At 45.0% G+C, this 24203-nt stretch overlaps 1 protein-coding gene and 4 non-coding genes across 5 annotated transcripts in view; all 5 read left to right on the forward strand.

Moving 5' to 3' along the window:
• WDR43 (WD repeat domain 43) overlaps nucleotides 1-24203 on the forward strand; it is a 42852-nt gene that overhangs the window by 9726 nt on the left and 8923 nt on the right. The window contains exons 2-9 of the mRNA XM_038751587.1: nucleotides 8518-8652; nucleotides 14818-14939; nucleotides 15972-16092; nucleotides 18397-18536; nucleotides 19713-19815; nucleotides 20798-20862; nucleotides 21480-21651; nucleotides 22207-22293. Of these exons, the coding sequence (XP_038607515.1) occupies nucleotides 8518-8652; nucleotides 14818-14939; nucleotides 15972-16092; nucleotides 18397-18536; nucleotides 19713-19815; nucleotides 20798-20862; nucleotides 21480-21651; nucleotides 22207-22293 (945 nt within the window). The remainder of the gene's footprint in view (nucleotides 1-8517; nucleotides 8653-14817; nucleotides 14940-15971; nucleotides 16093-18396; nucleotides 18537-19712; nucleotides 19816-20797; nucleotides 20863-21479; nucleotides 21652-22206; nucleotides 22294-24203) is intronic.
• LOC119932739 lies at nucleotides 12732-12815 on the forward strand. The gene has a single exon (XR_005452478.1). It is a non-coding gene; the product is annotated as a small nucleolar RNA SNORD53/SNORD92 (small nucleolar RNA).
• On the forward strand, nucleotides 16213-16296 carry LOC119932728. Its single transcript, XR_005452467.1, has one exon. It is a non-coding gene; the product is annotated as a small nucleolar RNA SNORD53/SNORD92 (small nucleolar RNA).
• Nucleotides 19243-19326, forward strand: LOC119932716. The gene has a single exon (XR_005452456.1). It is a non-coding gene; the product is annotated as a small nucleolar RNA SNORD53/SNORD92 (small nucleolar RNA).
• LOC119932692 lies at nucleotides 22863-22940 on the forward strand. The gene has a single exon (XR_005452433.1). It is a non-coding gene; the product is annotated as a small nucleolar RNA SNORD53/SNORD92 (small nucleolar RNA).

Below are 24203 nucleotides of genomic sequence, written 5' to 3' on the forward strand. Positions count from 1 at the left end.
CTGAAAAACGGGAATTAAGATTCTGAGCCCCATGTGGGGCAGACTGCGCCAAAATGATCAGATTGTATCTACTCGAGCGCTTACTTCAGCGCCTGGCACGTAGTAAGCGCTAAACAAATATCACAGTTATTATTACCGACGAGCAGGGTGACTTAGTAGATAGCGCATGCGTCTGGGAGTCAGAAGGATCTGGGTTCTGATCCCGGCTCTGCCACATGTCTGCGGCGTGTCCTTGATCGTGGGCAAGTCACTACACTTTTGGGCCTCAGTTACCTCATCCGTAAAATGGGGATGAAGAGTGTGAGCCCCATGAGGGACAGGGACTGTGTTCAACCTAACACATCTACCGCAGCGCTTAGAACTGTATTTGGCTCATAGTAAGCGCTTAACGAGTACCATAATTAAAAGCGTGAAAGTGAAAAAATTGATATTCATTCAATTATTCATTCAGTCGTATTGATTGAGCGCTTACTGTGTGTAGAGCGCCGTACTAAGCGGTTGGAAAGTACAGTTCAGCAACAGAGTCAAGGTAGGGGGAGATACGCCCTTCAGAGTGGCTGAGGGGAGGATATACGATCAGGGCAGCGGGGGTCCAGGCAGGTAATCAATTATCAATCGTATTTATTGAGCGCTTACTATGTGCAGAGCACTGTACTAAGCGCTTGGGAAGTACAAATGGGCAACATCTAGAGACAGTCCCTACCCAACAGTGGGCTCGCAGTCTAAAAGGGGGAGACAGAGAACACAACCAAGCATACTAACAAAATAAAATAATGAATGAACGACTCCTGGAGGAGGTGGCTTTTTAGGAGGGTTTCAGTCTGCACCCCAGTAGTGGAAGGGCGGGAAAACTTGGGGCCAGTTAGAGCCATATTTATATTGTATATATACTATATATATATTGTATATATACAATATGTACAGCACCTGTATATATGTATATATGGTTGTACATATTTATTACTCTATTTATTTATTTTACTTGTACATATCTATCCTATTTATTTTATTTTGTTAGTATGTTTGGTTTTGTTCTCCGTCTCCCCCTTTTAGACTGTGAGCCCACTGTTGGGTAGGGACTGTCTCTATACATTGCCAATTTGGACTTCCCAAGCGCTTAGTACAGTGCTCTGCACATAGTAAGCGGTCAATAAATACGATTGATGATGATGATGATTGTCCTATGAAATGACCATCTCCCCTCTAGACTGTAAGCTCATTATGGGCAGGGAATGAGTCTGCTAATTCTGTTACGTTGTACTCTCCCAAGTGGTTAGTGCAATGCTCGGCACATAGCAAGTGCTCAATAAATGTCATTGATTGATGGAGGCTGGCAGAGCAAGACTCTTCCTGGGCCCCAGAGTGGTGCAGGTTTGGGTTTTAGTCCTAACAGAGGTGAGTTAAGAAACTCACGGCCTCAGTGTCCCCATCTGCTACTGACGCCTGTCTCCTCGTTTTGTTTTGTTGTCTGTCTCCCCGTTCTAGCCTGTGAGCCCGTTGTTGGGTAGGGATTGTCTCTATCTGTTGCCCAATTGTACTTTCCAACTGCTTAGCACAGTGCTCTGCACACAGTAAGCGCTCAATAAATACGATTGAATGAATGAATGGGTTAAGAAACTCATGGCCTCGGCATCCCCATCTGCTACTGACGCCTTTCTACTCGTTTTGTTTTGCTGTCTGTCTCCCCGTTCTAGCCTGTGAGCCCGTTGTTGGGTAGGGATTGTCTCTATCTGTTGCCCAATTGTACTTTCCAACTGCTTAGTACAGTGCTCTGCACACAGTAAGCGCTCAATAAATACAATTGAATGAATGAATGAGTTAAGAAACTCATGGCCTCAGCATCCCCATCTGCTACTGACGCCTGTCTACTCGTTTTGTTTTGTTGTCTGTCTCCCCGTTCTAGCCTGTGAGCCCGTTGTTGGGTAGGGATTGTCTCTATCTGTTGCGCAATTGTACTTTCCAAGCGCTCAGTACAGTGCTCTGCACACAGTAAGCGCTCAATAAATACGATTGAATGAATGAGTTAAGAAACTCATGGCCTCAGCATCCCCATCTGCTACTGACGCCTGTCTCCTCGTTTTGTTTTGTTGTCTGTCTCCCCGTTCTAGCCTGTGAGCCCGTTGTTGGGTAGGGATTGTCTCTATCTGTTGCCCAATTGTACTTTCCAAGCGCTCAGTACAGTGCTCTGCACACAGTAAGCGCTCAATAAATACGATTGAATGAATGAATGAGTTAAGAAACTCAAGGCCTCAGCGTCCCCATCTGCTGCTGACGCCTGTCTGCTCGTTCTGTTTTGCTGTCTGTCTCCCCGTTCTAGCCTGTGAGCCCGTTGTTGGGTAGGGATTGTCTCTATCTGTTGCCCAATTGTACTTTCCAAGCGCTCAGTACAGTGCTCTGCACACAGTAAGCACTCAATAAATACGATTGAATGAATGAATGGGTTAAGAAACTCATGGCCTCAGCATCCCCATCTGCTACTGACGCCTGTCTCCTCGTTTTGTTTTGTTGTCTGTCTCCCCGTTCTAGCCTGTGAGCCCGTTGTTGGGTAGGGATTGTCTCTATCTGTTGCCCAATTGTACTTCCCAACCGCTCAGTACAGTGCTCTGCACACAGTAAGCGCTCAATAAATACGATTGAATGAATGAATGGGTTAAGAAACTCATGGCCTCAGCATCCCCATCTGCTACTGACGCCTGTCTCCTCGTTTTGTTTTGTTGTCTGTCTCCCCGTTCTAGCCTGTGAGCCCGTTGTTGGGTAGGGATTGTCTCTATCTGTTGCCCAATTGTACTTCCCAACCGCTCAGTACAGTGCTCTGCACACAGTAAGCGCTCAATAAATACGATTGAACGAATGAATGAGTTAAGAAACTCATGGCCTCAGCGTCCCTATCTGCTACTGACGCCTGTCTACTCGTTCAGTTTTGTTGTCTGTCTCCCCGTTCTAGCCTGTGACCTGTTGTTGGGTAGGGATTGTCTCTATCTGTTGCCCAATTGTACTTTCCAACCGCTTAGTACAGTGCTCTGCACACAGTAAGCGCTCAATAAATACGATTGAATGAGTGAATGGGTTAAGAAACTCATGGCCTCAGCGTCCCCATCTGCTACTGATGCCTGTCTACTCGTTTTGTTGTTGTCTGTCTCCCCGTTCTAGCCTGTGAGCCCGTTGTTGGGTAGGGATTGTCTCTATCTGTTGCCCAATTGTACTTTCCAAGCGCTCAGTACAGCGCCCTGCACACAGTAAGCGCTCAATAAATACGATTGAATGAATGAATGAGTTAAGAAACTCATGGCCTCACCATCCCCATCTGCTACTGACGCCTGTCTCCTCGTTTTGTTTTGTTGTCTGTCTCCCCGTTCTAGCCTGTGAGCCCATTGTTGGGTAGGGATTGTCTCTATCTGTTGCCCAATTGTACTTTCCAAGCGCTCAGTACAGTGCTCTGCACACAGTAAGCGCTCAATAAATACGATTGAATGAATGAGTTAAGAAACTCATGGGCTCAGCGTCCCCATCTGCTACTGACGCCTGTCTACTCGTTCTGTTTTGTTGTCTGTCTCCCCGTTCTAGCCTGTGAGCCCGTTGTTGGGTAGGGATTGTCTCTATCTGTTGCCCAATTGTACTTTCCAAGCGCTCAGTACAGTGCCCTGCACACAGTAAGCGCTCAATAAATACGATTGAATGAATGAATGAGTTAAGAAACTCATGGCCTCACCATCCCCATCTGCTACTGACGCCTGTCTCCTCGTTTTGTTTTGTTGTCTGTCTCCCCGTTCTAGCCTGTGAGCCCGTTGTTGGGTAGGGATTGTCTCTATCTGTTGCCCGATTGTACTTTCCAACCGCTTAGTACAGTTCTCTGCACACAGGAAGCGCTCAATAAATACGATTGAATGAATGAATGGGCGTACTGCCCACCTTTCCTTCCGTCTGTGTGATGTATGTCTCTGTCTCTATATGTTGCCAACTTGTACTTGAGAAGCAGCGTAGCTCAGTGGCAAGAGCCCAGGCTTTGGAGTCAGAGGTCATGGGTTTGAATCCCGACTCCACCACATGTCTGCTGTGTGACCTTGGGCAAGTCACTTAACTTCTCAGAGCCTCAGTTCCCTCATCTGTAAAATGGGGGTGAAGACTGTGAGCCCCACTTGGGACAACTTGATCATCTTGTATTCCCCCAGCGCTTAGAACAGTGCTTTCCACATAGTAAGCGCTTAACAAATACCATCATCATTATTATTATTATTACTTAACTTCTCAGAGCCTTCAGTGCCCTCATCTGTAAAATGGGGGTGAAGACTGTGAGCCCCACGTGGGACAACTTGATCATCTTGTATCCCCCCCAGCGCTTAGAACAGTTCTTTGCACATAGTAAGCGCTTAACAGATACCATTATTATTATTATTATTATTATTATTTCTCAGAGCCTCAGTTCCCTCATCTGTAAAATGGGGGTGAAGACTGTGAGCCCCACGTGGGACAACTTGATCATCTTGTATCCCCCCCAGTGCTTAGAACAGTGCTTTGCACATAGCGCTTAACAAATACCGTCATTATTATTATTATTATTATATTGGGAGGACAAAGGGAGAACTGCTGTTGGAGCCATGGCAAAATAAATTATTCAAATTATTATGGCTCCCACTTTACCTTTCCCCTCATTGTTGGATAAGATCCTTATACAGATGAGTTCTTGCATCACTGCCGTTCAGCCATGCTCTATAGAAGGCATGGCTGTGAGGAGGGTTAACAGCACTTAGTTTTAAATCAATCAATCAATCATATTTATTGAGCGCTTACTATGTGCAGAGCACTGTACTAAGCGCATGGGAAGTACAAATTTAAAAACTTTCGAGGGTCTGTAAGTAAAATTTCTAAAATTTCATCCACGGTTTCTCCATTCAGATGGTTGATCTGAAGATCAAATTCCCCAGTTCCTGTTTTTTTTTTGGCGCTTACTGTGTGCCAAGCACTGTTCTAAGCACTGGGGTAGGTACAGGCTAATCAGGCTGGGCACAGTCCTTGTCCCAAATGGGGTTCACAGTCTGAATCTCCATTTTACAGGTGAGGTAACTGAAGCACACAGAAGTGAAGTGACTTGCCTAAGGTCACAGCAGACGCGCGGCGGAGCTGGGATTAGAAATCAGGTCCTCTGACTGCCAGCCCCGTGCTCTTTCCAGTCGGCCATGGGTGTTTCTCAAGTTCAATATCCTTGAATTATGGAAGCTATCTTTTGGGCCAAAATGGGAATCCCTGTTGGTAGGGCCTGCCTAGAACAGTGCTTGACACATAGTTAAGCGCTTAACTACCACCATTATTGGTGCACTCAATCAATCAATCAATCAGTCGTATTTATTGAGCACTTACTATGTGCAGAGCACTGTACTAAGCGCTTGGGAAGTACAAATTGGCAACATAAAGAGACAGTCCCTACCCAACAGTGGGCTCACAGTCTAAAAGGGGGAGACAGAGAATAAAACCAAACATACTAACAAAATAAAATAATACTCCATTCTGTAACGAGGGGATGAGGTTCTTGATGAGTGCCATGCTAAGGACTATTCCCATTCTGAAAGCACGGGTCTGGAAGCTCTACCTCTGTAGTCTGCTTCTTGTCCTTGGGCAAGTCCCTTTAAACCTCTCAGTGCCTCAGTTCCCTCATCTGTAAATTGGGGATTAAAGTCTGTGAGCCGCTTGTGGGATGTGGACTGTGTCCAGACTGATAATAATAATGGCATTTATTAAGCGCTTACTACATGCAAAGCACTGTTCTAAGCACTGGGGAGGTTACAAGGTGATCAGGTTGTCCCACGGGGGGCTCACAGTCTTAACCCCCATTTTACAGATGAGGTAACCGAGGCCCAGAGAAGTGAAGTGACTTGCCCAAAATCACACAGCTGACAATTGGCGGAGCTGGGATTTAAACCCTTGACCTCTGACTCCCAAGCCCTTGGTCTTTCCACTGGGCCACGCTGCTTCTCTAATTAGCCTGTTTGTTCACCAGTGCTCAGTACACTGCCTGGCACATAGTAAGCATTTAACAGATACCATGAGAAGCACCTCTTGAACGATGCTGTGCTCAACCATTTCTCCAGCCGTCACGTTACACTGTATCCTGACAGATAAGAACACTCAAAATGTGAGGTTAAGACGCGTGTTTGTGGAAGAATCGAGTGTTCAGAGGAAACCTCGATGGGCTGATATTGGCCGGCAGTGAGCGGGAACAAAGGCACCATTATGATTTGCCTTTGGTTATAACGAGTACTTTGGCAAGAGGTAATTTGGGGGAATTTTATAAACTCAGGTCCAGTTTCTTTTGCATGCATGAAGTGAGCAAGTAGGGTGCCTGGCGTGTATTTTGTCTGTGGGAAGGTTACTGGTTTACTTGCTTTATTTTTTTTGAACTCTGCCAAGTGCCTAGTACAGTGCTTTGCACAAAGTAGGTGCTTAATATTATTGATTGATCATGAGGTTGTAGTTTTAGACTGTAAGCTCATTACGGACGGGGAATGTATCTGTTGTATTGTACTCTCCCAAGCTCTTAGTACAGTGCTCTGCACACAGGTACGCGCTCAGTAAGTATGATTGAACGATTGAAAAGTTGAAAAGAAACCATGAAGGAAGAAGATGAGCGCCGCATCTCCCTTCTACAAGCACATTCATTCATTCAGTCGTATTTATTAAGCGCTTACTGTGTGCAGAGCACTGTACTAAGCGCTTGGGAAGTACATCCCCTGGGCTGAGGGGCCGGGCTGGCCAGATGCCAGGGTTTCCAGCTCCTTTACCCAGCTGATATTATAGACTAATCACTGACATACTTATCACTGAGATATTTTTTTTAGTGCTTACGGTGTGCAGACCACTGTACTGAGTGCTGGGGAGAGAGTACAGTAGAACAGAATTAGCAGGCATGTACATTTCTTAATCAGTGGTATTGAGCATGTACGATGTGCAGAGCAACAGAATTAGCAGGCATATCCCCTGCCCACCTGTAGTTCACAGTCTAGAGGGGGAGGCACGGATATGAACAAAGAATTCATTTATAATATATAATTGAAAGATATATACGTAAGAGCCGTGAGGTTGGGGCGAATATCAATGTTCTTAAGACCCTCAGAGGCTCTTGCCGTAGACTGTGAGCCTTGTGGAACATGGAAAGCTCTGGAAGATTGGGTCCATGCTTAGCGTAATGGTTGGCTCAGAGCGCACACTTAATAAATACCCATGCTATTATTCCCTTTCAATTTATAATATGAAGTAGAATTAGGTTAAAGTGACTCGAGCATCAGTGGCACATATAAATACCAGACAGCTGAAGGATCAGAATAATGGACGTTATTGGGAATACCAAATAGAGGACCACATTTTCATTAATTTAAAAACCTTCTACTGGGGGATCCGAGGCCTGAGAAGCTGAAGTCCTGTTTAGGGACTTTGATTCTGTTCTCCTGGTAATTCTGGCCAAGGGGAAGGAAGAAGGAAAGATTCCTAATCGTAAACGTGTCATCCTTGCAAGGACTCATGGAAGCGGGTTGTGGAGGGCTGGGACTCCTAAAGGCAAGGAGGAGCTCTGAAATGCTGCTCCTCCTTCCTGTAGCTGTACTGGCAGCATTGGCTTTGGAGAATCACAGGGCCCCGAGGTGGACTGGGGATGGATCTGGCCATTTTAGGGTGGTTTTTTTTTGTCATTTGTTTTTAAACTGGGCCGTGACGATGAAGGAAGCAGCCCCTTGGCTCTGCCTTGTGGGTGAGAGGTGGTTCATTCTGACTTTGGAGGAGCCACATGCTATTCCAGCTGTTCTGTGTGTGAGCAAAGACTTGTGTAATTGGTCTGAAATCATCACCAATGGCACTTATTGAGCACTTACCATGTGCAGAGTACTGTACTAAGCACTTGGGAGAGTACAGTGCAGCAGAGTTGGCTGACACATTCCCTGCCCACAATGAGCTAAACTCCCTCTCTCTATCCCCTCACACTCTTCCCACACACAATAGAGGCAGTTTGCTCTTGCACAGGAATATTTGTTAATAGTTACTGCATTTAGTAAAGAGGCTGCCTGCTCAAGTGTTGCATTTGGGAGTGTCAGGTTCTCTGTCAACAGTCTGAACTTTGCTCAACCGTGGGTAAACCTCAGTTGGCACCATTCCTTGTGCATTCCACCGTATTCACCAGCTTTATTCGTCACGTATATTTTACTAGATGGTAAGCTCTTTGAGGAGAGGGTTCTTGTCTGTAAAATCTGTTCTGTACTCTCCCGACCGCTCAGTACAGCACCCTGCACATATTGTGTTCAATAAATGTCAGCAACTGACGAATTCTTACTGTTTTCATTTCTGTATGCCATAATATCTGAGTCATTCTGTCAGATTATAAACTTTCCAGAAGACAAGCAGCCACTTCTACTAAGATTTGTCTAACACCATGCACGACAGACTCCAGTGCTTCGGATGATTGAATTTGCAAAAAGAAGTTCGATTTAGTAGTCGGTATCTCTCCCTTCATCCACCTTTTTTTTTTTAACTCTTTAGGAGGGCCCCCAGAGGAAAAAAAGGAAATCTGAAGCTGTAGCAACGAGTGACCAAGTGGATCTATTGGCTATTGGGACGGCTGTTGGCACCATTTTATTGTACAGTACAGCAAAAGGCGAGTTACACAGCAAACTGGTAAGTTGTCTTTGAAGTCCGCATCGCTGTAAGATGGGCCCGTTTAAATTTGGGTAAGTTACCTGGATTGGGGAAGCAGCGAGGCCTAGAGGAAAGAGCACAGGATGGGGAGTCACAGGACGTGGATTCAAATCCCGGCTCCACACTTGTGCTGTGTGACCTTGGGGGCAAGTCACTTTTTCTGTACCTCAGTTTCCTCAGCAGTAAAATGGGAATTAAAGCCTACTCCCTGTACTGAGATTATGAGCCCCATGTGGAACTGTATCCAACCTAAATATCATGCATCTTCCCCAGTGCTTGGCACGTAGTTACCGATTTTAAAATGCCGTAATACTATTCCGGTTGATAATTCTGCAAGTCTTTTCTGAAAATTCATTCTATCTTGAAAACAAGGGGTCAAAGATTTGGGGACTTTGTGAAGATTCCTTGTATCGGGGTCTTAGAGCATGTGGCTGGCTGTTGAATTGTGATTTTTGTATTTTTGATATTCCAGTCTAATAGTGTTCCCGGAATCCAACACAGACGCAGCCATTCACAAATGTAGCCTTACACACCTTCGAGTGAAATTGAGCAGAGTATTTTTGTGCAGTCAGCAGATGCACTTCCCTCCCCTCCGGAGAAGTCCTCATGCAATACGCTACAGCCTGTTCCCTGATTCCCTGACCTTGTCAAGAAGCATCTCCAAGAGAAAAGTTTCTGGGGGTGGGGAGGTCCCACCAAAGAGGGGGTTCCCTGCCTTTTATGTTCCTCAGGAGCTGGATAAACGATTACGTGGGAAGAGTTTGACCCAGTGGACCCATATGGACCCTGGAGCCCAAAGTTCTGCCTTTCCCCTCCCGTTTGATTTAGCAGCTTGGCTGCAGTGAACTCAGAGGGGTAGGCGGGGGCCCAACGAGACTGTCATTAATAAGGAGATTTTGGAGATGAAAGTCAAGGCCAAGTTTTGCTCAGAAGTTTTAGAGGAAACCTCACTAGCCATGCAGTCTGTGTGTGTGGTTCCATCTTAGCTTGAGTTACTGTTCTTTTGCACTCTGAAGTGATTTGTAGACTCTCTTCATAGCTCAGGTGCTACGTGTCTAGGCGTGTTTCAACATCCCTCTTTCAGTTTAGTAGCCAGTTCTGTCTTTTCATTTGGTTGGTGATTTACTGAGCCGCTGTAGCGGTGAGTTCCTGTCCTAAAACTTGGATGTGGCTCCACATCTCCGCACGCTTCATGCAAGATTCTCTCCGCTCGGTGTTGGCGGGAAGAGCCGTTGGTCAAACTAAAGACGTGAGCTTGTAGCGGGCAACCAGGCAAATCCTTTCCGGGTTCCTTAACGTGGCCTGAGATGTCAAACGAAAATAAAATACTTGTCAAGTGGGTCCTATGAGTTTTTTCCTTTTTTAAAAATCTCTAGAACTCCTTTAAGGGGTAGTGCTTAGAGATTATCCGCCCTTTTTCTCAAATGAGAAGGGAATGAGAAGAGGGGCCAGAGGCAGAGAGGGTGCTGTAATGTGCATTTGAATCGGGACATAGTTTGATGAAAGAGAATAAAGCTTCCCCAACTTTTCAGGCTTTGCTTTTTGAACCAGTAGCACAGATCTCTGCATTTACTATCCTGCACTCACTTACTAGACCCCAAAAGCTGTCTCCTGTTGAATGCTAAATATTTGTTCTCCGTAAGCCTCATCAGAGGATCTTTAAACTTGAAATTTGTGGAGTCGGGAGTGAGACCCTTAAAGATTCCCCAGATTTAGGGCTCACTGAGTTGTAATTGTAGCTCACTGAGTCGAAATGGCCAGAGCAGCTTTCACAGAAAAAGCCCATCGCTGAGCGAGTTGTACCAGAGTTGCCATGGTAATAGGGGGTCTTGCCAGGGTTTCTTTGCAAGCTGGTTGTAAGTGCCCATTCCTACCAACACCCTGGACCACTTGAGTGAACTTTAAGATCTGAGATCGAAACTCTTCCCGGGAAAGGGGAAAGCCGGTTTGGAACCTGTTCGAATCCATCCTTCCGGGCCTTAGGCATTGAGTAACTGAGAACTTGAAGCAGCATGACTTAGCGGATAGAGCACGGGCTTGGGAGTCAGAAGGTCATGGGTTCTAATCCCGCTCCAGCGCTGTCTGCCCTGTAACTTGGGGCTAGTCATTTAACTTCTCTGTGCCTCAGTTACGTAGTCTGTAAAATGGGGATTGAGACTGTGAGCCCCATGTGCGACAGGGACTGTCCAACCCAGTTTGTTTGTATTCACCCCAGCGCTTAGTACAGTACGTGGCATATAGTAAGCGCTTAACAAATACCGTAATTATTATATTTATTAAAGCCCATTCTTGAGATTTTGAGCACTGATGTGTGAATAAAGGAGTGGGGGGGGGGGGCGCCTGGGAAACCAGAAGGGGGAAGGGAATGAGTTCAGTTCTCCACTTGTCGTGGAGAAGCAGCATGGCTAAGTGGAAAGAGCCCGGGCTTTGGAGTCAGAGGTCATGGGTTCAAATCCCGGCTCCACCAACTGACAGCTGTGTGACTTTGGACAAGTCACTTCTGGGTCTCAGTTCTCTCATCTGTAAAACGGGGATGAAGACTGTGAGCCTCCTGTGGGACAACCTGATCACCTCGTAACCTCCCCAGTGCTTAGAACAGTGCTTTGCACATAGTAAGCGCTTAATAAATGCTATTATTATTATTAATCGAGGCCTTCACTGATGGTAGAATGCTGAATGGCCCCTGGGGAGAATCTTTTCTTCCCCAGGAGTCCCTCCTTTCTGGGTGAGGTAGGATACACTGTTAAAATGTCCTGCAAGTCCATCCTTATTAAGCTCACCGGAAAGGTGTATCCCGCTGAGCTAGATTGTTGGCATCACCTTCGTCTGCCCATGGTGTCTGGGAGCTTTCCATGGTAGTTCATTTGTGGCCAGTAGAACAACAGAAACAAAAAATTAGATACCACTTAGAAGCAATGTGGCCTAGAAGCCCGGTGAGACCATGGACAAGTCATTTAACGTCTGTGGGCCTCAGTTTCCTCAAATGTAAAAAGGGGATTAAATACCTGTTCTCCCCCCTACTTAGATTGGGATGCGGGACAGAGACTGTGTCCGACCTAATTGATTTGCACCTACTCCAGCCCTGAAAATAGTGGTTGACACGTAGTAAGCACTAACCAATACCATAAAAAACCTCCCACTGGAGCCATTAACAAGGACAACGTCCAGCATTATTCACCCTTAAAACTTCTGATTTTGGGATGTTTTCCATAAATCTCTGTGGAATTCCCTTTTCAGGGTAATTTGCACATCCCAGCTGGTGCTAGTTTATTCCAAGGAAGAGAGGGCGGTCTTGTAATGAATCACCAAGGTCCCAAATCTTGAGTCACAGATAGAATTCAATGAACTTTGAAAGTTCAGAGAGCAGTCTTCCTGATTAAAATTAAAGTGAACATGGTTTCTCATGGGGAAAATGAGTTTAGGATAGTCCTGACCAAAGTAGAAACTGCAGAACTGAGGGAGTTTTTGGAAGTTTTACCGTTCCTATTTTTAAAATGTCAAAGGGAAATACTCTGCTTGTACTAAAGTCGACGTAATCACCTTGATTCCATCATTGTATATATTCTTAAGAAGTGTGGAACAGTGGGACCTTAGACTGTAGTCGTGGAAATATGAAATAAACCGCACTGTCGGTGAGGATCAGTAGGCAAGAGTAGGACCGTTCATGGAGTGTCCTCTCAATCTGCCCCATAGCCTGATGGAATATCTCTTAAAACCATCATGTTTCCCAATTAGTATTACCCACTAAGCAACTTTGAGATCTTTGGGTTTCCTGGGAAGTACCCTCCTGGAGGAAGAAACCCCAATATGGTATCAGTTGTAGTATGTGCTTGAACAGCCTCACTTGGAAATGAATTGTACTTCTCAAGCGCTTAGTACAGTGCTCTGCAGACAGTAAGCGCTCAATAAATACTATTGAATGAATACCGATTCTGGCTGCGGTGGCTTATCTTTCTGAGGCCAGTAGAGCTCTGAATTCCTTTTCCTAGACTGAACTCACAGCAGAATTCAGACAGATGTTGGAGGAGAGGAGGTGATGCTGGGGTTACTGAGATTTGATGCTGTGATGACGTTTTTAATTGTGGTTTCTCTTCACCGACGGTTGGTTGAGGACACGTAATTCCTTGGCTGTGTCTGAACATGTCCAGAACCCCTTTTAAAAACGAGGAGCAAAATTCTCATCCTGTCCATCCTGTGTGGGGGGACCTTTGTGAACGGGCGGATATGTTTGGAGCATGTTTGGGTTCAGAGAATTGGAGTCAGGAGAACTTTTGTTCTGCACACATCTCCATTCAAAAAACCTGATTGCCCCTTCCTCTCCGCATCAAGCAGAAACTCCTGACCTTTGGTTTCAAGGCATGTAGTCAGCCCTGTTGCTCCTACTTATCCACTGTCTCCTCCCTCTACACCCCAGCTCACATTCCTCCTTTTCAAACAAACCGCTCACCGCCGACCTCTCGCTTACGCTGGAAATTTCCTGGAACTCTGTCTTCCTTCAAGTTTGACAGGCCAAAACTCTCCCCATTTTCAAAGCCCTTCTGGAATCACATCTCCAGGAAACCTTCCCCAGTCAATCACTTTTTGAGTGTTTACTGTGTGCAGAGCAGTGTATTGTACTAAGTGCTTGGATGAATTCAGTGTAATTGGAGTGAGTAGACATGCACTTAATAGTGCTATGCACACAGTAAGTGCTCAATAAATGCAATTGAATGAATGAATGTTCCACTAGCTATATAAGTATAGTGAATATGCACATATATATATATATATATATATATAAATTATGGTGTTTAAATGCTTACTATGTGTCAAACACTGTTCAGGGTGCTTCTTTAGTGCTTTTTTTGACGACTCCCCTTGTAGGTGCTCACAACCACTCTGCACTTTTATCTGTGCCAGAAAGGTCCTGTACTTAAGCACTAACTCACATATATATCCTCTCTTCCTATAATTTATTTTAGGGATTACGTCTACTAATTTTATTGTACTCTACCTAACAGTTCAGTGCCGAATGAACAGTAGGTGTTTAATAAGTACAACTGAGTAGCTTGGGTGGGAAAGGTGCATGGATTTCAGGCTTTTTGGTCTACAGTGTCCCCTTAATAATAGTAATAATAATAACAATAATAATAATAATAATGATGATGGCATTTGTTAAGCGCTTACTATGTGCAAAGTACTGTTCTAAGCACTGGGGGGATACAAGGTGATCAGGTTGTCCCACGTGGGGCTCACAGTTTTGATCCCCATTTTACAGATGAGGAAACTGAGGCTCAGAGAAGTTGTGACTTGCCCAGTGTCACACAGCAGACGTGGCGGAGGTGGGATTCGAACCCATGACCTCTGACTCCAAAGCCTGTGCTCTTTCCACTTAGCCATGCTGCTTCTCAATAATAATAATAATGATGATGGCGTTTATTAAGCGCTTACTATGTGCAATGCACTGTTCTAAGCGCTGGGGAGATTACAAGGTGATCAGGTTGCCCCATGGGGGGCTCACAGTCTTAATCCCCATTTTACAGATGAGGTAACTGAGGCACAGAGAAGTGAAGTGACTTGCCCAAAGTCACACAGCTGACAGGTGGCGGAGTTGGGATTTGAACCCATGATCTCTGACTCCAAAGCCCGGGCTCTTTCCACTGAGCCACGCTGATGACTTCCTTGAAATTGACATTAAGCTAGGACATTTATTATTGATGGCATTTGTTAAGGAGTTTATGCACAGCACTGTACTAAGTGCTGAGGGAAAGGAGTGAGGATATTAATTCAGATTTGGTTCCTGCCCCACAGGGCACTCAGACCTCAGTGGTGAGGATCTGAGAATGGGCAGACAGAGAAAGAAACAACAACAGTTCACTCAGCAGGAACGGCAATTCTACATCAGAGTGTGTGTGTTGTAACTGCAGGAGATCTTGCTCCTTGCCTCTTCTACCGTGCTAGACTGGAAGCTCCTTAAGGACAGGGGCCATGTCTTACTCTTAAGTACTGTCCCAAGTGCTTAGTACAGTGCCCGCTCACAGTAAGCGCTTAATAAATACCATGGCTTCTGCTCACAAACCATGATGATGACTGAAGGTATTCCTCAATGTTTTTGAGAGCCTTATTTTTCCTTTTCCATAACATTTAACGTTTCTTCGTTTCTAGGGAGATGGACATACCAATAGAGTAAACTGCATACAGTGGCACCAAGACAATGGTTGTTTGTATAGCTGTTCAGACGACAAACACATTGTAGAGTGGAATGCACAGAAATGCAAAGTAAAGTGGTAAGTAAGCAAGATTGGTAGCTCATTGTAGTGCTAGAAGCACTATGGGGGTGGGGTCAAGAGTGGTTTAGTTCATATTCTGCAGTTAATCCCCTTTCCAGCAAGTCTTCTATTTGGAATGGGGGAGAAAGGGAAGCATAAACCGTCTACCATTTGTTCCAATAATTCCATCCTAAAGAAAGGATGAGAGTATTAACCAGGTTAGGGGCTGGTGGGGAGATGAAAAGTAAACTTGTAGGTAAGACTTAAGTTGCTCTTGATACAGTCAGATCCCAGTTACACCCAAATTGTTACCTAGTAGGCACTGGGTTCATCGAGGATGGAATTTAGCATAATGTGAAGTGTTTAATTAGAATGAAGCCTAACGACTCCGATCACCTAGCACTTATCCCCTGTGCCTTAGACTGTGCTACTTGAAGGACAACGAAAACTTTTTGTTCTCAGTCTTTGTTAAAATTAAAGTTTGTGACTGGTACTCCTATACTCCTATTTTCACAGTGGCCCTAGAGTTCTTTTATTTGTAGCATGACACGGGTGTATTGTTCACAACTAAACTTTTTTTTAATCAAGGAAATAAATCGCTGCCACAAATCTTCATGAGGAGTATTAGAAAGTAATTGCATGCAGGGGCATTTCTTTTTAAGTGCACGCGTTGTTTTTAAAGTAAAGGGGGGCAGGTGCCAGTTGTGCAGCAGTTGGGCTGGACGAGTGACAGCGTGGTGACAGTGAGATTGAGATCTTGGCCCACAGTGAGCAAAACAACTATAGATAAAGAATTAGAAAATCAGGGGCTTGAACCCAGGACAATCACAGGAGAAAGGCAAATAAAAGTGACTACAAGTTTTTTTGCTTTATGGGAGGCTTAAACCCACTGACCTGTTATGTGAAATCTGCCTAGCTGAAAAAAATTATTTTTTTATTATGAAGTACACCGCACTTTTTATTTGACATGGTAAGAATACCAGAGACATCAAGTCATCTTTTCTGTTCTGGTTTTCTCTTCCCCTGCGCTTCATCCTCTCACCCTAAAAGCAAATGGAAAGGCGACAACAGCAGCGTCAAGTCTTTATGCCTCAGCCCAGATGGAAGGATGCTTCTTTCGGCTGGTCGAACCATCAAACTATGGGACTTGGAGACCAAAGAAGTCTATAGAGTAAGTTCAACAGAACCATTTTCTCCAATTGCCAAGCGGAGTGACTTTTCCTAGATTGAACTCAAAGCAGATTTCAGACAGCTTTTTGAGGAGAGGTGATTCGGGGGGTACTGCGATCTGATGCTGTGATGACATTTTCAATTGTGGTTTCCGTTCACTGACAACTGAATGAGGACAGAAAATTCCTTGGCTGTGACTGAGCATGTCCAGGACCCCTTTTAAAAATGAGAATCAAAATTCTGACATCCTCTTTCTCAAACATAAGTACCCGAGGTAGGGAAGATCTACCATTCTCACTCTGAGGAAGAGCATTCTGTAGTTCCTAAATTGGGAACTGTGACACTTCTTAAGGATCTCTAAAGGGCCTAAGAACCAGGAAAACCCTCTCTCATATGTAGAACAGCAGTATGGCCTACAAGGATGGAGGGAAGTGATGATCTTTGAGTTAAGTATGCATGGGTGTTGGGGATGAATCCACTTGATGAGAGTGAATTTTAGTGTGACTCTCCTCTACAGTTAGAAAAAAAAAATCTGAAATACTCTTTGCGCTCTAAATATTTTTCTAATACTGAAACATAAGTTGCCCAGGCCAAGCAAGAACAATGAGCAGTTTTCTCATGCTCTGCTTAGACTGGGGCAAACCATTATTTTGTGTGATGACTTTAAGGACTTCACAGCTGATGGGCTGCGAGTGGTGGGGCTGTGCTTTATCCACCCCTGCTAATTCAGTTTCCAAAGTAGACTTTGTTTTAGTCCGAACTACTTGGGCTGTCTTCGGGGAGCAAAATCAACAAGGCCAGAGGTTGGGATCCCTTGAGGGGATGGCAAGGCACTGGTAGCGATGCAGTGGCTCTATCCATCAATGCAGACATTGGGAGCAGATCAAGGTACTCCTTTACTTAAAGATCAAGACTGCTGACTATGCTAAGTGAATCCAAAGTCCAGTAAGCGATGCTGGGGGTGGATATATGTTCACATGCACATCAAGGGAAGGGGTGGGGGGGTGCTGCCCAGCAGGGGCTTGGCATCATCTCCCTGAAGACTGAGTAAAGTCAGGTGTACAAGAAGTGGACCCCCGCACCCCTCGTGAACTGTCAGAGGTATTTGATGAGGGTCACACTGAAGATGTTGGGAGGGAGAGGACGCTTTGCTGCTGCTCTGTTGAATGTGATGAGCAAGATACTGAGGCACCTGAGGTATCTTACTGGCTTTCTCTATAGAGCTTGAGGAGGACCCAATGTTAATTACAGTTGCAGATAACAGCTACTGAGGGCCTATGGTGGGAAGCAGCATGGCATAGTGGATAGGGCCTGGGCCTGGGAATCAAAAGATCATGGGTTCTAATGCTTGTCTTCTGTGGGGCCTTGGGCAAGTGACTTCACTTCTCTGTACCTTAGTTACCTCATCTATAAAAGGGGATTAAGACTGTGAAGCCCCATGTGGGACAAGGGACTGTATCCATCCCAATTTGCTTGTATGCACCCCTCCAGCTTTTAGTAAGTGCTTAACAGGTACCACTATTATTATTATTGTAATGAACTCCAGGGGTCATTTGCCTATGTCAACTGCTGGGCTGTTGCTGTAGCTATTTCCCTTTTTTTTTTTTAATTCTTTTTTTATGGTACTTGTTAAGCACAGTGCTTGGAGCATAATAAGTGCTTAAAAAGTACCACTATTATTATTATTGTAATGAACTCCAGGGGTCATTTGCCTATGTCAACTGCTGGGCTGTTGCTCTAGCTATTTCCTTTTTTTAAAATTCTTTTTTATGGTACTTGTTAAGCACAGTGCTTGGAGCATAATAAGTGCTTAAAAAGTACCACTAGTATTATTATTATTGTAATGAACTCCAGAAGTCATTTGCCTATGCCAACTGCTGGGCTGTTTCTCTAGTTATTTCCTTTTTTTAAAATTCTTTTTTTGTGGTTCTTTCTAAGCACTTACTACGCTCTAAGCGCTGAGGGGGATACAAGGTAATCAGGTTGTCCCACATGGGGCTCACAGTCTTCATCCCTGTTTTACAGAAGAGGTAACTGAGGCACAGAGAAGTTAAGCGACTTGCCCCAAGGTCACACGGCAGAGAAGGGGCAGAGCTGGGATTACAACGCAGGTCCTGTGCTGTATCCACTAAACTACGCTGCTGCTTCTATATAAGAGTGAATGTGTGGAGGGGATAAGAACAAGTGAGGTTTCAGGAGTACGTTTCCTTAAACCTCTGAGTCTGTTGTTTGAACAATCATCCACCTGGCTGGCCTGGACCCAGGTTCTAGTGGCTATCTTACCGTAAATTTTAATTTCCTCTAGCACTTCACAGGCCATGCGACAGCAGTTTCATCACTTATGTTCACTACAATAAGACCGCCTAATGAAAGCCAGCCATTTGATGGAATCACGGGGCTCTATTTCCTGTCTGGAGCTGTGCACGATCGGTTACTCAGCGTATGGTATGTAATCTGGCCTACTTACGGGAAAATCACGGGCCACCTCATTTGTGTCTTGTCAAAATATGATGCCCACATTATGCTTTGCTCTATTTTCAAATGGAATCCGCGTTGGGTGTAAAACCTGCAGCTGTAGCTCATTCCCCACACGAAGCGTTGTAGGAGCTGACCTTTTAACGAGAGAATTGTGCAGCCTTGAGATCAGTTGGGGATCATCCACTGTTCGGGGGTGGAGGGGAGAGTGGAGGTGAAGCTTAGAGTGGCTAACTTTAGCCTCAAGTAATTAAAAAGCTGGAGGAAAATGTTTGCCCTCTTTGCTGACAGTTCCAAGAGCAGCAGGGAGTGACTGGGAAGAGGCAGGAGGCTGTGTCGTGCCGAACACTCAGGTTTAGCACCGTTCCCGTTTCCTGGCTCTTCATATGTCGCTCTAGCTAGGCTTCGGCTACTCCATGTGTACGTCCTGCTGGGTAGGCTGAAATTTTTGTTGCCGCAACGACAACAAAAATCGCCAAGTACAATGAAGAGATGGGAACTGTAGTCTTTACTTTTCAAATGCAAAAATGATAGGTGAGGAAGAGCTGAATGGGTCCTTCATTTTAGGTGCCATGCTCTCTGTCACACCAGTTGATCCACATTAGGCATGTTAAGAACCCCGCCAGTTCCTGAATACCCCAACGTGAGGGGAAGAATAGGGGTGCTACACGGGTAAATGCTATGATGATCACTTCAACTGTGGTTTCAACTCACTGACGGTTGAATGAGGACGTGAAATTCCTTGGCTGTGTCTGAGCATAACCCAGGAAGCCCCTATTCGGGTCACTCTCATACGTTCTGAGCATGTTTTCCTAGTTTCTCTTCGTTTGTGTTAATAACCTGCTCTGAGAGAGAAGGTAGTCTTCCTCCCCACATTAGAGCAGCAAGGCCGTGAGGGTCAGTTTGGAGATTGACCTTTTATGAAGCGTTAAGTCAGTGGAAACAGTAAAATTCTTGAGTCCAAGGTGAGGATTTTACCCATTGATGCCCATTGATTCAGTGATTCATATGCTCTTTGTTGCCCATCATCTTGTAATGAAATGGAAACTAGAGGAGGCCCAGTACTGTTTGGACCCCTTCCCTCCCCTTGAGAAATGTCCATCTTTGCCGCTGCCAAGTTGGATGAAAACTGGTTTGTTTATCCAGGCAGGTGCGGTCTGAAACTAAAGAGAGGAACGCGGTGATGTCTTTCACAGTTACAGACGAACCTGTCTACATTGACCTGACTCTGTCAGAAAACAAGGAAGAGGTAAATCCCGGGACCAACAGTTTGATCTCAATGCTTACCAGTTGCGGTTATAGTAGAGCCCAGCGGGAGGAATAGAGAAGGAATGCCGGGGGTTTGGGGTGGCGGGAGAAGAGACATACAGAAGAAAATCAATCTTTTAGGTCTTAGGTTTTTTTTTGTCCCAGCTAAGATGTCTTCAGAGGGGTCAACAACTAAATAGGGAAGTGGAGAATCATACTCTTTCAACTGGGACTCCTGAAGGAAATGGAACCTCTTGGAACTTTTATAAGCAGTAACGTAGTTTTATGTTGGGATGGTTTTATTAATCCACAATGGTATTTATTGGGCGCTTACCGTGTGCAGAGCACTGTACTAAAGGCCTGGGAGAGTACAGTGCAACAGAGTTGGTAGACAACGTTTCCTGCCCACGGGGAGCTTAAGAGTTCTCGGGGTGAGGCATTAATGTAAATAAATTTCAGATTTGCACATAAGTGCTGTGGGACTCGGGTGGGATGAATATGAAGCACTTAAAAGGCACAGAACCAAGTGTATTAGTAAGTTAATTTTTTCGTTGTGAGTGAAGTGCACTCTCGGCCTTAATTTGGGTCCAGAACTTGAGCTCCACTCTGCCGTTTGTGCTGAGGCTGTAGGGATGGCTGAGTGCTACCCTCAACGAATCAATCCTTTTTGGACTGTACTTAGTAGGCCAAGAGGGCTGCAGTCAAAGCCGGATCACTTGAACCTCCACCGCAAGAGGTTCTGGCACAGGTGGCACCCACCTACAGGTGGTCCGCTGGCTCCAGGCATTTCCTTACCTGCTACACAGCCCCCTTAGCCCTACAGCCCTGGATAGGAGCCACTCCCATCCTAAGGCTGGGGCCGGAGCAGGAAGGCCAGCGGGTGCTTTGCAAGGAAAATTTAGAAGCTAGCCAGTAATGGAAGGTGCAGACAGAACTTCGGTTGCAAAGTGACCATGTCTCTCTCTGATGGATTCCTCTTTTAGCCGGTGAAGTTAGCCGTTGTATGCAGAGACGGCCAGATGCATTTATTCGAACACATTTTGAATGGGTAAGTTAGTGTTTTAATTAAAGCTGTTCCCTCAGTGCATCTAAAACGAAGTAGTCAAATCCCGTTGAACTTCGGAAGAGGGAACGGTAAACCAGGGAAGAGCCAGCCCTCGGCCCCTGTCCAAATCGCCTTCGTGTTTGAGCGGCTTTGCTGCACCGCCCCCAATTCTCCTGCCGTTTTATTCGCTCTCTGATTCCAATAATAATAATAATGGCATTTATTAAGCGCTTACTACATGCAAAGCACTGTTCTAAGCGCTGGGGAGGTTACAAGTTGATCAGGTTGTCCCTCGTGGGGCTCACAGTCTTAATCCCAATCCCTGCTAGTTTCTCAAAGCGGGGAAAGGAATGGAGTTATTGCAGCATCCCCAGATCACACCAATGCCATTTCTTCTGCATCCCATTCCACCATCTTAATGGATTGCTTACATGCATGTGAACAGGCATGTGACTTTTCCCTTCTAAATTGATTTTTGTCATGGAATCTCATCAGCAGTTCTACTCTTCTGCCCATCCTTTCCACGCTCCCTTCTGTCCCCACTTTCTGGTAGAGGAATTTGTATTTATTAGGTCTCATTAATATATCATCTACTTTTTTCCCCCCTCTCTCCTTGCTAGACATTGCAAAAAGCCTTTGACTTCAAACTGCTCTGTCCAAATTGCAACCCCTGGGAAAGGGAAGAATTCCACACCAACACCCATCCCTATCCTAGCAGCTGCTTTCTGTGCGGACAAGCAGTCGCTACTGCTTGTTTACGGCAACGCGTTGCAACCAGCCATCGAGCGAGTGGTATGTCATCATCATCATCAATCGTATTTATTGAGCGCTTACTATGTGCAGAGCACTGTACTAAGCGCTTGGGAAGTACAAATTGGCAAGTACAAACATGGGAAGTACAAATATGTAGTGGCCAGTTTATCACTCGGGAATTTGTAGAAACTAGAGCAGGACCAAAGGTATTCAGAGGGGGTAAGATGTGATAGTTCAGTTGCCTGAGGAGAGTTTTTGGCCTTTCGTATGTCTGACTGTAAAGATTTTGTCCTTTTTTTAAAATTCTGGATTCCTTATCAGCCCTGGGGATTCTCGTTCATCGCCCCGACCACAGTGGAAACAAAGGTGATAATTGTAGGAGCAGCAGCTCATGTAGTTCTGGGGTAATCAGGAGCTGATGTGACATGCTATGCTGATGGGCAGTGCAGTGATTTAACACTTAAAAAGTTTTCTCTGAAGATTACTCATAAATTGTTAAAGAGCATTCCTACTAATAACCTGGGCCCATCAGTCCCAAACCTTGTCCTTCTGTGAAATGTGCTAAATCGTTTCATTTTTTTTTTTTTCTGGCAGTCTCTGAATACTAGTGAGTCCCATGTATGCTTAATAAGAGATGTTCAGAAGAACTGGGCGCTGAAAGTAGAATCAGCTGTTACAAAGGTGAGTGCCGATTCATTTTGTTGAAAAATGGACAGTTTTTAGAGTGGCCCGTTCGATCGCTTTTCACAGATCGTTGTTCAATGGTCTAGAACTCGATGGCTTTTAAATCTAGTCTTAGCTTCTGACAGTTGAGTTTTTTCCTTTCAAAAAACTCCCGAGAATGGAGCAAAAACCAATGGAAAGGAGAGCAAATGGAGTGTTGTTAACTTTCCACTCTGAAAATCATTGATTCCCACATGACAGTAGCTTCCCCAATGTGTGCATTAATTTCCTGCTGCCATTGGTGGAGTCTATTAACCGAAAGGGTGGAACTTGGCTATTCAAAATGGACAATTATCAGGCTGTTTCTGATCTGATTGTCTTGTATCTAGTCCCCAAACTCCTCATAATGCTTTGGCATGTAATAAGCCCTTAAGTAAATACAGTATTAATTACTATCCCTTTCATGGTATGAGCAATTAAGTTTGAACCTTTACCATTGTTAGCTTTTTGTTAATTAGTCAAGATTACACGATCTCTATCGAGTGCCTGTAATTCTGCTAATTACAGAGTGACGTGAAAGCCAGGACATGCTGTGATGATTTCCATCTGGTTTCGCTTTTGGCTGAGTTTCCGTGGTGACACCTTTCTCTTGGCTGTCTGAGCTTGCCTGGCTGGGCAGCCTTCAGTGGTTGCCTTTAAGATTGGGATTCCCGTGAGACCCAAAGATTGTGCCCAGTCTTATAACTGTGTCTTTACTTCAGCATGTAGCACATAGTGAACGCTTCATAAATGCCATACTTAGGATTCCTGACCAGTGCTTTAACAGCGACTTCGACTAAGGGCTTGTAACTTGACGAGTAAAGTTAAACTGGCCATACCAGTGTTTTATTGAACGTAGAGTAGTGAAATTGACACAGACATGATAGGCTTTCTATTGGCTTTTAAAACTTTTTAAATGTCCATTTGTGGGGAGTCTCTTTCACTTTGTATCATTCTTTATCTAGGCTGTAATTTAAGATATAGGTTTTTGGTGGTAAAGTTAGGGTTTTCCCCGGGAGCCTAAAAAAAAACAAGCTTTGTGTTAGGTTTGTCACTCCATTTGGGCAGTCAAAATATTAAGTTTATTTATGAATCCAGGTTAATTTTGCCACAGTCATTTTAGCGTATGTATGAGGTATTATTGTCCACCTTCCTTTTCATCCTTGGAGCTGTTGCCCGCAGTACAGGACTCTGGGAAATTTTGGGTGAAAATAGGGTATTCCAGCCTGGGTTCAAAAACCTCCCTAAAGTACATTCCAGTCAGTCGATCACATTTGCTGAGTGCTTACTGTGTGCAGGGCACTGTACTCTGAGCTTGTGAGAGTACAGTATAATAATATGAGACTTGTTCCTTGCCCACAACGAGCTTGCAGTCTAGAGGGGGAGACAGACATTAATTTAAACAAGTTACGGACACGTACGTAAGTGCTGTGGGGCTGGGAGGGAGGAGTGGAAGAAAAGAGGGCTTAGGGAAGGCCTTTTGCGGGGGATGTGCCTTCAATAAAAAAACTGAAAAAAAATTGAGTAATTGAAAATTTGAGTAATTGTCAGTCGGATATGAAGAAGGAGGGCATTCCAGGCCAGAGGCAGGACGTGGACGAGAAGTTGGTGGTGAGATAGACGACCTAGGTCTGGTGAGTAGGCTGGCATTGGAGGAGGAAAGTGTAAGGGCTGGAGAGAAGCAAGGTGACGTAGCAGGGGGCAAGGTGATTGAGTGATTTAAAGCCGGTGGTCAGGAGTTTCTGTTGATGCGGAGGGCAACCACTGGAGTTTCTTGACGAGTGGGGAAATCCAGACTGAAGGTTTTTGCAGACAAATGACCTGGGCAGCAGTGAATTATGGATTGGAGATGGGAGAGGCAGAAGTCTGGGGGTACTTCCCAAGTGCTT

The sequence above is a fragment of the Tachyglossus aculeatus genome, chromosome 9, assembly GCF_015852505.1.
Source record: "Tachyglossus aculeatus isolate mTacAcu1 chromosome 9, mTacAcu1.pri, whole genome shotgun sequence".
NCBI lineage: Eukaryota > Metazoa > Chordata > Mammalia > Monotremata > Tachyglossidae > Tachyglossus > Tachyglossus aculeatus.